General features: G+C 47.9%; 1 protein-coding gene across 1 annotated transcript in view; it reads right to left on the bottom strand.

Moving 5' to 3' along the window:
• Positions 1-15,087, bottom strand: part of LOC144609888 (pro-neuregulin-3, membrane-bound isoform-like) — a 437,458-nt gene that overhangs the window by 25,271 nt on the left and 397,100 nt on the right. Inside the window, exon 4 of the mRNA XM_078428270.1 lies at positions 9,132-9,158. Coding sequence (XP_078284396.1) covers positions 9,132-9,158 — 27 coding nt within the window. The remainder of the gene's footprint in view (positions 1-9,131; positions 9,159-15,087) is intronic.

The raw sequence follows: 15,087 nt of genomic DNA, 5'->3' as shown, positions 1-15,087 counted from the left end.
GGATGAAGATGTGGAATAACTGAGAATGGAATTCCTAATGGCGATAAGGAATTGATCTCGGAAATTAGGGTTAAAGACTGGCTGTGAACAAAGGGGAAAAGGTCCAAAGAAGAACTGGATTGCGTGCAGTCATGGACAGGTAAATGTGGGAGAAGCAGCCCTAATTGGCATCACAATGGTGCGACTGATAGGAATGCTACCTGACAACCCCAGTGACCCAGGTTCGATCCAAAGATACTAGAGGAGCAAGATAGACCACTCGACCCTAAAAACAGTAGTATGTCACGGCGCCATTTTAGTGGGCAGAAACTTGCAGAAACATTTTAAAAGAAAAATAACAAAAACCTGTGAATTGACAGATGAGATATATTCTGCATTTCAATGGTGTCATCACACCTACCGTTCCCCTAAAACACTGATTACACTGCGAGAGGCACAGCGAACGGTGGGTTTTGCCTACTAAAATGGCGGACGTTACGCTCCTTTGCGTACTACACTTCAGTATAGGCGATTTCAACGGAGTGGTTCATCTTGTTCCTCAAGTATCTTTGGTTCGATCCCAGCCACCGATAATGTCTGTGTGGGATTTTCATGTTCTCCCTGTGACCACGTGGGTTTCCTACATTCCAATAACGATTGGGTTAGTTGGTTACTTGGCCAATGGGAACGGTGCCTGGTATGAAAGTGAGTGGGAGAATCAGTGTGTGGGGGGGGGGTGATCGTTTTCTGGGGAGGGTAAAGTGGGATTCAGGTAAATGGATGCTTGACAGGTGGTGCCGATGCAATGGGCCAAAGGGCCTATTTCTGTGCTGGATGTCTCCATGATTCAGAGATATCTGGATGACTAAAAGTTCTGGCAGCTCAGTGATAAAAGGAAAACAAATGGGGGTCAATGAGAGTATCACATGGTAGAAACGAGAAAAGATCTTAGAGAAGCAAAGAGTCAGTGTTGAAATAAATTAGCAGTTTGCATAAAAGGGAATTTGAATATGCAAGAGCACTATCAATAAAAGACTTATCAGATACTTGTTAGCTGAATAGAACTAAAATACTCATCTATCAGAGGAAGCAGAGAAATAGCTGAGGCACAAAATGTTATTTTACATTTCCTTTCACTTGAAGGATTGCAAGTGCAACAGGCTTGTTCAAAAGGAGGATAAATCCAGGCCAGTTTAAATCGGTGAGAGGAAGCTTCCAACAACATTAAACGGGGTAAAGATTAATTGCCACTGGGCAAGCAACACACAGGGAAAGAGAGGAGGCGGAGATAGGCGATGGGCAAATCCCGACTGTCTTTGTTGGACTTTATTCACAAAATGCTGGAGTAACTCAGTAGGTCAGGCAGCATCTCAGGAGAGAAAGAATGGGCGACGTTTCGGGTCGAGACCCTTTGTTGGACTGGTCACAGAGAAACATAACAGAGGCCCGATCTGTGGTGTTGAGTCATAGCGTCATGGAGTCAGACTGCAAGGGAACAGGCCCTTCGGCCCAGCGCCCATGCCAAGTAAGATGTCCCATCTACACAAGTCCCACCTGCCCGCGTTTGGCCCATATCCCTTGAAAGCTTTCATATCCAAGGTCCATGTACTTAAAGTTCCAGAAGGTCTGAGAAAGTGCCTCACAAAACACTTGTTAGCAAAGCTCAACCCCTAAAGCTAAAGGAGCATGAATATACCATTGGCCTTGGACAAGGAAGCAAGGAGTCATTATGGTCATTTGTTTCTCAGACTGGAGACATGTGCAAAGCCAACTTCTCAGGATTGGCACCAGGACCATTGATTTTCTTGGTACACATATTCATCTTTTAGATCTGGGTGTGCGGAATAAGCTTTGCAAAATCTGCAGATGAACCAAATCTTAGAAGTGGTTAGGAACAGTGAGGAACAGTAGACCTATGGACCGAGTGCACTATGGATTAGTGTGGATAGGTACGTGATGGCTGGAATGGACTCGGTGGGCCGAAGGGCCTGTTTCTGTGCTGTAAGGACTCTGTGAAAGTGATCTGATCAGGGAGTGCTGCTTGAATGGATTGTGAAATTGAATGTGGTGATGTGTGGATTGGTATGTGATGGGAGGAGAGATACCACAAGATGGAACAGTATAAATCTACACGGAGTGCAGAAACTGAGACCTGTGAGTGTGTGCTCAAACCTTTGAAGGTGCCGGGTCAGTGAATAAAGTGACTGGGACCTCGTGGTGTTATAAATCGAGACATAAAGTACAAGATCCCGGGAAGTGATAGCAAGCATGGACACCGATCAGCCAAAACATTATGACCACCTGCCCAATATGCTGTTGGTCCTCCGTGTGCAGCCCCATACGCAGCAGGGTGCGATGCACTGTGTATTGTGACACATTCCTCCCGTGACCACCATTAAAATTTTCTGTGACTTGTGCCACAGTCGACCTTCTGTGGGTTCGGACCAGACGGGATAGCCTTCGTTGCCCTCACGCATCGATGAGCCTTGGGCGCCCAACACCCTGTCTGTCGCCGGTTTGCGGTTTGTCCCTCCTCGGACCACTGTCGGTAGGTACTCACCACTGCTGACCGGGAGCACCCCACAAGCCTTGCCGTTTCAGAGATGCTCTGACCCAGTCGTCTGGCCATGACAATTTGGCCCTTGTCAAAGTCGCCCGGGTCTTTACTCCTGCCCATTTCTCCTGCATCCAACACATCAACTTCAAGAACTGACTGTTCACTTGCTGCCTAATATATCCCACCCCTTGACAGGTGCCAGTGGTCATAATATTTTGGCTGATCGGTGTATTTACGATACGATACAATAGAACTTTATTTATCCCAGGAGGGAAATGAGTCTGCTAACAGTCATAAAACACAAGATACATGAAACATGAAATTAAAGTGACGAATGGAATGGATTGGGGATGTGAAAAGATTTTTTGGGGGAGGGGGGAAGGTTGAGTCAGTCTATCCCACGACAGAAGGGGGAGGAGTTGTACGGTTTGATAGCCACAGGGAAGAAGGATCTCCTGTGGCGTTCTGTACCACATCTTGGGGGAACCAGTCTGTTGCTGAAGGTACTCCTCAGGTTGACCAGTGTGTCATGGAGGGGGTGGGCTGTGTTGTCCAAGATGCTCCGCAGTTAGAGGAGCATCCTCCCCTCCAAGACCACCTCCCATGGATCCAACTCCGCCCCCAGGACGTAGTTCTGTACTTGAGTTCGGAAACTGGCTTGCCACCAGCTGGACTCTGTTGGCCATTTCTGGGCATCTGACTTCAGGGTCACGAAGGCATAAGAAAAGGCAAATCGAGCACTGACAAGAAAAGGCAAATCGAGCACTGACGAGAAAAGTCTCAAAGATAAGGCGCCGGGTTTGTGGAGATTGGGGAGGCAGGGATTGTTCGAACAGAGACGTGATTGAGGTATTCAAAATCAGGAAAAGTTGAGATACCGCACATAAAAACAATGCTTCCAGTGGATGAAGGGTTGTTATGCAAAAGTTAAAGGTGATTAATGGGAAAAAACAAAGACAACAGGGCATTAAATTATTCAAGGCAGCAAGTGACTGGCCTCGGACATACATTACGTGATTGGCCTCGGGCATACATTACGTGATTGGCCTCGGAAACATTTAATAGATGCCTCTAAAAGGGATGGATACATACTGGGAGAAATAAATAGCAGAGATGTTGAGCAAAAGTGGGACTAATTGAACTGCACTTTGGAAGGGCCAAAGCAAACAATGAGCTGAATAGTTTTCTTTGTGTTATTCGACAGTGCAGGATCTTGACAGCAATTATAAGCCGCAGTTACATGTTTGATTCACTGAGACAGTGAGAGAGAGGATGAGAGAAAGAGAAAGTGTGTGCGTGTGTGTGTCAGTGTATGTGCGTGTGCGTGTCAGTGTGTGAGTGAGAGTGTGTGTGTGCGTATGCGTGTGAGTATGGGTGTGTGAGTGTGTGTGTGTGTAAGTGTGTAAGTGTATGTATGTATGTGTGTGCATGTGTGTCAGTGTGAGTGTGTGTAAGTGTGTGAGTATGTGTGTGTGTGTGTAAGTGTGTGTATGTATGTGTGTGTGTGTGTGTGTATGTGTGTGTGTGTGTATGTGTGTGTATGTATGTGTGTGTGTATGTATGTGTGTGTGTATGTGTGTGTGTGTGTAAGTGTGTAAGTGTGAGTGTATGTATGTGTGTGTGTGTGTGTAAGTGTGTGTATGTATGTGTGTGTGTATGTATGTGTGTGTGTGTATGTATGTGTGTGTATGTGTGTGTGTGTGTGTGTGTGTGTAAGTGTGTGTATGTATGTGTGTGCACGTATGTCAGTGCGAGTATGAGTGTGTGAGTGAGAGTGTATGTGTGTGTGTGTATGTGTGAGTGTGTGCGTAAGTGTGCAAGTGTGAGTGTATGTATGTGTGAGTGAGTGTGTGTGTGTGTGTGTGTGACAGAGAGAGAGAGGGTGTGTGTGGGTGTGGTGTGTGCGCAAAAGTGTGCAAGTGTAAGTGTGAGTGTATGTATGTGTAAGTGTGTGAGTATGAGTATGGGAGTTTAAATGTGTGTGTGTGTGGGAGAGTGTGAGTGTGTGCGTGTGTGTATGTGCGTGCATGTGTGTATATGTGTCAGGAGTAATTAGTGTGTTGGGGTCAATTTGAGGAGTCAATGTTAGTATGATGTGAGTACAATGTTACAATTAGTACCATGTTGGTATGGGTTCAAACGTGGGAGTCAGTGTGTGGGGCAGTGCTGGAGGTGAGGAGTCCGTTCTGATTTGGTGGAGATGCCAGTTGAATGTTTGATGGTGTCGAGTCTGCGGCCATTTGCTTGTTCCAAGCGATACACTAATCAACTGAAGGTATTATCTACTAGGACAGAGCAACAGATATTCCGTGTGTGCCGCCAAGGTGCAGCATGTGGCAAGACTCTGTGGTGGTCAGGGTGATGCATGCTCTGGCCAGTATGTTCAGGCATGTACTTCCCAGTACATGCAGGACCGAGAGCTGGTGGAGATCCAGCTGTCCAAAGCAAGGCAGTGTCCAAAGCCTCACTGGTGACCCCATCAAACCATCAGACCCCTGGCACCAGGGCTCAATTGTTGCCAAAGATACCAGAGGAGCAAGATGAACCACTCCATCGAAAACGCCTATACTGAAGTGAGCGTGTGTGTATGTGCGTGCGTGCGTGTGTGTACATGTGTTAGGAGTAATTAGTGTGTTGGGGTCAATTTGAGGAGTCAATGTTAGTATGATGTGAGTACAATGTTACAATAGTACCATGTTAGTATGGGTTCAAACGTGGGAGTCAGTGTGTGGGGCAGTGCTGGAGGTGTGAAGTGTAGTAAGCAAAGGAGTGTAACGTCCGCCATTTTAGTAAGCAAAACCCGCCGTTCGCTATGCCTCCCGCAGTGTAATCAATGCTTTGTGTGATGATACCATAAAAATGCAGAATATATCTCATCTATCAATTCCCAGATTTTTGTTATTTTTCTTTTTAAACGTTTCTGCAAGTTTCGGCCTGCTAAAATGGCACCGTGACACACTACGGGTTTTAGGGTCGAGTGGTCTATCTCGCTCTGCTCTATTGTCTTTGATTGTGACCGTGTGTCGTCTTTCCGTTGACTGGTATAGCACGCAACAAAAAAAAGCTTTTCACAATAAACGTGACAATAAACTAATCTGGAGTGAGTTGCCACTTCCGAGCGAGGCTGCCATGTGTTCACGGGCAGTCGAGGCGATGTGTGGGAGGGTCGGGAGGGAAGGAAAGTTGGCCAAGGTTGCGAAGGAAATAAACGTGAGTGCGGCAGAGGGCAGGTGGGATTTGCTTTGCTGTCAACTTGTTGCCAAAAAGTACAAACAAGCCGTAATGGGCACCGTGATGAGTTAAATATTTGTGAGGAAAGGGATCATGATATACATGACGGGCTAACAGTCAGAGTTCATGGTTTCGATGGGGAACTGGGCACGTTGGGGGATAGTGGACAGGTTCAAAGAGCGATGAGGTCATGGCGATCAAGCTAGGACACAGTTGTGTGTTTGTGAGTGGCATTTTCAGAGTCCATTAGTGTGAGAGGCACAGTGTTGGACGACACAGTGGTGCAACTAATAGAGATACTGCCCTCAAGCTCCAGCGACTCAGCCTCAGTCCTGACAGCGAATGCTCTCTGTGTGGAGTTTGCATGTTTGACCCAGAACCCGACTCGTTGCCTTTTTACGCTCCGGTGCCTTCCAACATCAAGAAGACGTGTGGACAAGGAGGTTAATTGGCCTCTGAAAATTGCCCCCCCCCTCCCAGTGCATCAGGGGAGAGCTGATGCAAATGTGCGTAGAACAAAACGGCTGGTGTAAGTGGATGGTTGGCACGGGATCAGTGGGCCGAAGGGCCTGATTCTGGATTGTATGATGTTCCAACTTAAAGGGAGCAGAGAAGATTTACCAGGATATTGCCAGGACTTGAGGGCCTGAGCTCGAGGGAGAGGTTGAGCGGGCTAGGACTTTATTCCTTGGAGCACTGGAGGAATGAGGGATGATCTTACAGAGGTGGATAAGATCATGAGGGGATTAGACAGGGGGAATGCACAGTCTTTTATTCTGAGCAGGGAATTCAAGAACCAGAGGACATGGGTTTAAGGTGAGAGGGGAAAGATTTAATAGGGGGACCCAAGGGCAACTTTTTTACACAAAGGGTGGTAGATTTATGGAACGAGCTACCGGAGGAGGTAGTTGAGGCAGGTACTGTAAGCGTTTAAAAAACATTTGGGCAGGTACATAGATTGGGCAGGTTTAGAAGGATTAGGGCCAAACACAGGCAGGTGGGACTAAGGCAGAAGGGGCATATTGGTTGGCAGGGGCAAGTTGGGCCGATGTGTTTCCATGATTGATTCCATGACTGTGACAGACTGACTCACATGCTGTGCCACTGGTGAGGTGTGAGTGTGTACATTAGGGGTGCCAACTATCTCACTCCCAAATACGGGACAAGGTGACGTCACCGCCCCGCGCCCCACATGACCTCACCCAGCCAGCGGCCACGTGCTCCCGCTCCACCAATGGTGGCTACCCGGGCCGCTGTGCAACCTCCGTGAGGCGAACACACTCGACCCCGCTCCCCGAACACACTCCGTTAGCCTACACTGTCCAGGCCTACAGCATCCGGGCCTACAGCGTCCGGGCCTACAGCAGCCTGCGGGCCTACAGCAGCCTGCGGGCCTACAGCGTCCGGGCCTACAGCAGCCTGCGGGCCTACAGCGTCTGGGCCTACAGCAGCCTGCGGGCCTACAGCGTCCGGGCCTACAGCAGCCTGCGGGCCTGCACTGTCCAGGTCTACAGCAGTCTGCGGGCCTACAGCGTCCGGGCCTACAGCGGCCCGCGGGCCGAATACAGGACAAGGGCGGTCCCATACGGGACAAACCAAATTTAGCCCAAAATACGGGATGTCTCGGCTAATACGGGACAGTTGGCAACCCGAGTTTACATGGGACCGTGGCAGCTCAGTCTTTGGTCCACATTGCCGCCATTTCTGAGGAAGGGTCTCCACCCAAAACATCATCAGTCCTTTTCCTCCGCAGATGCTGCCTGGCCCACTGAGTTCCTCCAGCTCGTTGTTTTCATTTTTGCCGCCATTTCTGAAACAACCCAACAGTGATCAGCGGTAGAGTTGCTGCTTTACAGCGAATGCAGCGCCGGAGACTCAGGTTCGATCCTGACTACGGGTGCTGCACTGTAAGGAGTTCTCCCCGTGACCTGCGTGGGTTTTCCCCGAGATCTTCGGTTTCCTCCCACACTCCAAAGACGTACAGGTATGTAGGTTAATTGGCTGGGTAAATGTAAAAATTGTCCCTAGTGTGTGTAGGATAGTGTTAATGTGCGGGGAACACTGGGCGGCACAGACTTGGAGGGCCGAAAAGGCCTGTTTCCGGCTGTATATATATGATATGATATGATATGGACTATGTTGTGCAGAAAGAGGGAACCCTCACCGACTGATAGAAGTAGGGTTTGTGACTAGTAACCAGGCAGCTGGGGTGGGGTGTTGGCCACATGGAACTAATGTTTAGTTTAAGATGAAGATAGACACAAAATGCTGGAGTAACTCAGCGGGACAGGCAGCATCTCTGGAGAGAAGGAATGGGTGACGTTTCGGGTCGAGACCCTTCTTCTGACTAATGCTCAGCTTAGATTAGTTTAGTTTCTTGTCACGTGTACCGAGGTAGAGTGAAAAGCTTTTGTTGCATGCTCACCAGTCAGCAGGAAGACAAGAGTTTAAATTAGTTTAGTTTATGATGTGTACTTTGGAACTTTTGCATGCTAACCAGTCAGCAGAAAGACAATACATGATTACAATTGAGCTGTCCACAGTGTACAGATACCAGATAAAGGGAATAACGTGAATAACGTTCAGTGCAAGATAAAGCTAATAAAGTCCGATCAAAGATAGTCTGAGGGTCTCCAATAAGGTAGACAGTAGTTCAGGCCTGCTCTCTGGTTGTGGTAAAGTGGTTCAGGTGCCTGATAACAGCTGGGAAGAAACTGTCCCTGAATCTGGAGCTGTGCATTTTCACACTTCTATGTATTTTCCTGATGGGAGAGGGGAGAGGAGGGTGGTAAGGGTGTCCTTGATTATGCTGCTGGCCTTGCCGAGGCAGCGTGAAGTATAAATGGAGTCAATGGAAGGGAGATGGACACAAAATGATGGAGTAACTCAGTGGGACAGGCAGCATCTGTGGATAGAAGGAATGGGTGGCGTTTTTGGGTCGAGGCCCTTCTTCCTTGGACCATGACCCCACAGATGAGCACCAGGCCATAATCTCACACCTCATTTCTGACCGGACCTTCAGTGGAAGTGAGGTTGGTGTGTGAGATGGTCTGGGCTGCATCCACAATGTTGGGCTGGGCATGGCTTCTGGGCACGGACCGGACACGGACCGGACATGGACCGGACACGGACTGGACACGGACAGGGAGCAGACACGAAGTGAGGCACACACTGGCGACAACACAAGCCAGACCAAGCGAGGGCAGAGATCAGGCGGAAACAGAGACACAGCGAGCAGACACATACAAGCAGGGACTCGGATCATAACACAGATAAAACACATCACGGTACAAAGATAGCAGCTGACATAGAGGCAGGCTGACATGCACGCCGAGAGAGGAGAAGGAAAAATCAATGTCCATACCCATAAACTCTATTCCGAGATGTTCTGCTGCATTGGGATATTTCAGGAGAGGGTGAGATAGAGGAAGGGAGGGGGAGAGAGAGAGAGGGGAGGGAGAGAGAGAGGGGGAGAGAGAGAGGGGGAGAGAGAGAGGGGGAGAGAGAGAGGGGGAGAGAGAGGGGGGGGGGAGAGAGAGAGGGAGAGAGAGAGGGGGGAGAGAGAGAGGGAGAGAGGGGGAGAGAGAGAGGGGGAGAGAGAGAGGGGGAGAGAGGGGGAGAGAGAGAGGGGGAGAGAGGGGGGGAGAGAGAGAAAGAGAGGGGGGGAGAGAGAGAGAGAGAGAGAGAGAGAGAGAGAGAGGGGGGAGAGAGAGAGAGAGAGAGAGAGAGAGAGAGAGGGGGGGAGAGAGAGAGAGAGGGGGGAGGAGAGAGAGAGAGAGAGGGGGAGAGAGAGAGAGAGAGAGGGGAGAGAGAGAGAGAGGGGGGGAGAGAGAGAGAGAGAGGGGGGGGGGGAGGAGAGAGAGAGAGGAGGGGGGGGAGAGAGAGAGAGAGAGAGAGAGAGAGAGAGAGAGAGAGAGAGGAGAGAGAGAGAGAGAGAGAGAGAGAGAGAGAGAGAGAGAGAGTCAGCAATCAGCATCATAACTTCCTATGGTTGACAGTCACCTGAGAGTTTTCTGTACAATTACAGAGATGCAGTTTTGTCCAGTCCACTATATCATTTTCCCACAAAATTACCTCATTTGTAATCCTCAAACAGGGAGAACATGAGGCCATAAGATCATAAGGAATAGGAGCAGAATTAGGCCATTCGGCCCATCAAGTCTACTCCGCCATTCAATCATGGCTGATCTATCTCTCCCTCCTAACCCCATTCTCCTGCCTTCTCCCCATAACCCCTGACACCCGTACGAATCACGAATGTATCTATCTGCATTCAAAATATCCACTGACTTGGCCTCCACAGCCGTCTGTGACAAGGCTTTCATCAGGAATTCAACGAGCAGAAATGTGTTTAATTCATAAGATGGTCTTGTAATTGACATACTTATTTTATTTTACAATCAAACGTTATTTGTCACAGTTGACTGTAGGTACAGGATGACGAGACATTACCATTCATTGCCACACACAGCTCCACTCTACATTACACCAGACCTGAGTGCAGGGTCACAGTCATAGAGTGATACAGCGTTCAAACAGGCCCTGCTGCCCAACGTGCCCACACCGGCCAACATGTCCCAGCTACACTAGCCCACCTGCCCGCGTTTGGTCCATGTCCCTCCAAACCTGTCCTCTCCATGTACCTGTCCAACTGTTTCTTAAACGTTGGGATAGTCCCAGCCTCAACTACCTCCTCTGGCAGCTTCTTCCATACACCCACCACCCTCTGTGTGAAAAAGATACCCGTCACATTCCTATTAAATCTTTTCCCCTTCACCTCGAACCTATGTCCTCTGGTCCTCGATTCCCCCACCCTGGGCAACAGACTCTGTGCATCTACCCGATCTATTCCTCTCATGATTTTATACACCTCTATAAGATCACCCTCATCCTCCTGCGCTCCAAGAAATAGAGTCTCAGTCCACTCAACGTTCCCCTTTAGTGCAGACCCTCGAGTCCTGGCAACATCCCCGTGAATCTTCTCTGCGTCATTTCCAGCTTGACTACATCTTTCCTCTAACACGGTGCCCAGGACTGACCACAATAAAGTCGGTAGGGAAGACCTGGTGTGGAATGTGCAGTTTACATTCCACACCATTCCACACCACCTGCCTGGTTAACGCAGGTGAACAGGGAACTCACCACGCCATCTCTCCATGGGTGAGGTGGCATGGAGTTCCCTGTTCACTTGCGTTAACCAGGCAGCTCCACGAACCAAATCCTCCCCAGACCAGACTCCGAGTCAGACAGTCAGAACTCTGCAGACTCTCACCATTAAAAGGTGTGAACGGAGTTATCCAGTGGTTGATGACAAGACAAAATGAACAACTCGGCAGGTACGAGCAGCAACCATCAAAGACCACCCGGGTCTGAGAGCTGCTGTGATAAATGGCAACAAGGGAGGCTGACTAGAAATACTGTGAGTCTTGGGAGGTTCGTGGGCCTGGACCTGATGAACAGAGAGTGCTTTACTGAGTGTGAGGGATGGAACTGCAGATGCTGGTTTAAACCGAAGATAGACACAAAAAGCTGGAGTAATTGGGCGGGAGAGAAGGAATGGGTGATGTTTCGGGTAGAGACCCTTCTTCAGCATCTGAAGAAGGGTCTCGACCCGAGATGTCACCCATTCCTTCTCTCAGGGCGCTTTACTGGGACGGGTTGACCGATTCAGTCCTCTGTGGTGAGGCTAATAGTGGGCAGCACAGTGCCTCAGTCGATGCCTCTGCTCTTCCAATCATTCGACTGAATTGCGAATTTGAGAAAACAATAGACAATAGGTGCAGGAGGAGGTCATTCGGCCCTTCGAGCCAGTACCGCCATTCAATGTGATCATGGCTGATCATTCTCAATCAGTACCCCGTTCCTGCCTTCTCCCCATACCCCCTGGCTCCGCTATCCTTAAGAGCTCTATCCAGCTCTCTCTTGAATGCATTGAAAACAGCAAGAATGAATCTTTCCTGCTGTAAATGAAACGCAGACGGGAAGAAATTGTACATTCCGCTGAAGTCTCCAGGTATTAAGGCATTGAAGTTGATAAAAATCTGACTGGCTTCAGCACAGCTTGCAGAGCGAGACGTGGTTAAGACAGCTTAGACAGTATGTGTCCCATCCCAGTCCCAGAGGAAAGTATACATGCATAGAGATGAGACGAGAGACTGTGTGGCAGTTTCGAGATGAATCACTGAACACCTTGGGCATGGTGTAAGTTTGGAAAGGACTCTGCACTGTTGAGAAATCCACCAGGTGTGCAAGTGAAAGAGGGCTCTGAGTGTAAAACTTCCCGTAAACTCCACCGCGAAGGAAAGGGGTGCTGGTGCAATGGGATGGCGGTGCTGGCTCGAAGGGCCGAATGGCCTACTCCTGCACCTATTGTCTATTGTCTATTGCCAGCTTCGCTCACCTCTGGGTCGTAGATGTGTCACCATTCTCAACTTCCACTGCTTCGCCGATGATATCAAGCTCCTCATCTCCACCAAGTCAATCTCCACCACCACACACTCTACACTGACAAACTGCATCACTGAAATAAAATCTTGGCTTCAATCAAATTTCCTCAAAACTCAACTGCAACAAATCTGAAATCATCATCATTGGTCCACAAACGCTCACCAAATCCACCAAAACTTCATCCTCAATATTGATGGTCTCCCAGTATCCACCTCCCCTCACATCCGGAAACTTGGAATCATCTTTGATCAAACCCTCTCCTTCGACAAACACATCAAACACATCACCAAGACAGCCTTCTTCCACTCAAAAACATCGCCCGTCTCCATCCATCCCTCTCCTCCACAGCTGCAGAAACCCTCATCCACGCCTTCATCACCTCCCGTCTGGACTACTGCAACAGCCTCCTCTATGGCTCACCCTCAAAAATCATCAGTAAACTTCAATACATTCAAAACTCCGCTGCCCGTCTACTCACCCACTCCCCGATCCGTGACCATATCACCCCCGTCCTTTACAAGCTCCCCTGGCTCCCCATCCCCAGAGAATCCAGTACAAAATCCTCCTCATGAGCTACAAAGCCCTCCATAACCTGGCCCCATCCTACCTGACTGACCTCCTCCACAGGCACACTCCCACCTGCACTCTCCGCTCTGCTGCTGCCAATCTCCTGTCCCCCCCCCATCCGGACCAAACTCAGATCCTGGGGGGACAGGGCTTTCTCCATCGCTGCTCCCACCCTCTGGAACTCACTACCCCAAACCGTCAGAGACTCCTCCTCACTCACCACATTCAAGACATCACTGAAGTCTCACCTGTTCAGCACTGCCTTAGTCTCACCTGTTCAGCACTGCCTTCAACCACTGACCGTCACCTCACCTTCTGTCTCCTTTTTCTGTTCGTTTACTTATTTTTTATTTTTTTATTTTTAAAAAAAAATTTGAAAAGCATATGTACAAATAGAATTTTTTAAAAAACACATTTGTTACAGAGTTCTTACATAGCTTCAATTTTTAAATTTTTGAAGAGAGAAAGTAGAGAAAAACAACAACAAAAAAAAAACCTATAAACTTGGGGAGAGAGAATATGAGGGTTAAAAAATATATATATTTTTAAAAAAAGGATCTAACTATAAAAATTAAAGGGAGTAGATCCGGGAAACAATAACAGTACATCCAACCCCTAACTCAAGTTACAACTTTTAATTTAAATTTTTTATTTTAGTCCTGTGCCAAACCCATTTACTTTTCTAAAAATTCAATAAATGGAGACCATATTTTTAAAAATAACTCAGGTTTGTCAATTAAGGCAAATCTTATTTTTTCCAATGCAGGGTCTCTGTCATTTCCGTAATCCACATTTTAATTGTGGGGGTTATTGGTTTTTTCCAAAATTTAAGTATTAATTGTTTCGCAGTTATTAGACTGTAATCAAGAAAATGTACCTGACTTGCCTGTAAAATTTGGTAGTATGTTCTGATAATCCTAATATAATTAACTCATATTTTCGTAACTTGTATAAAAATGCAAAACTTCTGGTTGGAGATTTTAAAAATAATTTCTAAAGTTATTAACAAAAAATTAGATATGGATCGTTTACTTATTTATCTATTTATTTTCTTCTCTATGTTCTAGTAATCCCTGTAAAGCGTCTTTGAGTGTTTGAAAAGCGCTATATAAATGTAATGCATTATTATTATTATTATTATTCCCTCACCGTCCCTGGGTCTCAATGCTGGGACCCCCAACCCAACAACATGGAAGCACCATCAACCGCTAAAGAACGTGCACCACTACCGAAGAAGCATAGAACCATAGAAAGTAGGTGCATGAGAAGGCCATTCGGCCCTTCGAGCCAACACCGCCATTAATATATGATCATGGCTGATCATCCAGAATCAGTACCCTGTTTTCTCCTTTCTCCCCATATCCCTAGATTCCGTTAGCCCTAAGAGCTACATCAAACTCTCTCGTATTGAAACATAAGATTATTAATGGATTGGACGCGCTAAGGCAGGAAACACATGTTCCCAATGTTGGGGGAGTCCAGAACCAGGGGTCACAGTTTAAGAATAAGGGGTAGGCCATTTAGAACTGAGATGAGGAAAAACTTTTTCATTCAGGAGAGTTGTAAATCTGTGGAATTCTCTGCCTCAGAAGGCAGTGGAGGCCAATTCTCTGGATGCTTTCAAGAGAGAGTTAGATAGAGCTCTTAATGATAGCGGAGTCAGGGGGTATGGGAGAGAAGGCAGGAACGGGGGTACTGATTGTGAATGATCAGCTGTGATCACATTGAATGGCGGTGCTGGCTAGAAGGGCCGAATGGCCTACTCCTGCACCCATTGTCTATTGTCTATTGTCTATTGAATACATCCAGTGAATTGGCCTCCACTGCCCACTGAGGCAGAGAATTCCAGATCCAAAGCTCTCTGGGTGAAAAGGTTTTCCTCCTCATCTCAGTCCTAAAAGGCCTATCCCTTATTCTTAAACTCAGACACTAAATCCTGGCCTTGCCAACACTGTCTGAAAACATACGCATCAAAATATCAAACAACGTCACAAAGTGCTGGAGTAACTCAGCAGGTCAGGTAGCACCTCTGGAGAACGTGAGCAGGCGATGTTTCAGATTGGGACCTTTCTTCACACCCTCCCTCTGGCTTCATATTTAATGCCTCTTCGCTCCTTACCACCTAATCTCACAGCCGTTTGTTTCTTTTCATCTCTAGTCCTTGCCAACCGTCTGCAATCACTTCCCCCCTCACCTGTGTCCACCTATCACTCGGCAGGCTTTGTCCTGTCCCCACCTCTCTTCCAGCTTTCTACCCCCCCTACTGCAATCAGTCAGAAGGGTCACAATCCAAAATGTCACCCATT

Source organism: Rhinoraja longicauda, chromosome 35, assembly GCF_053455715.1.
Source record: "Rhinoraja longicauda isolate Sanriku21f chromosome 35, sRhiLon1.1, whole genome shotgun sequence".
NCBI classification, from domain to species: Eukaryota; Metazoa; Chordata; class Chondrichthyes; order Rajiformes; family Arhynchobatidae; genus Rhinoraja; species Rhinoraja longicauda.
Note: the sequence above shows the minus strand (reverse complement) of the source record. Positions and strands in the feature narration are given on the sequence as shown.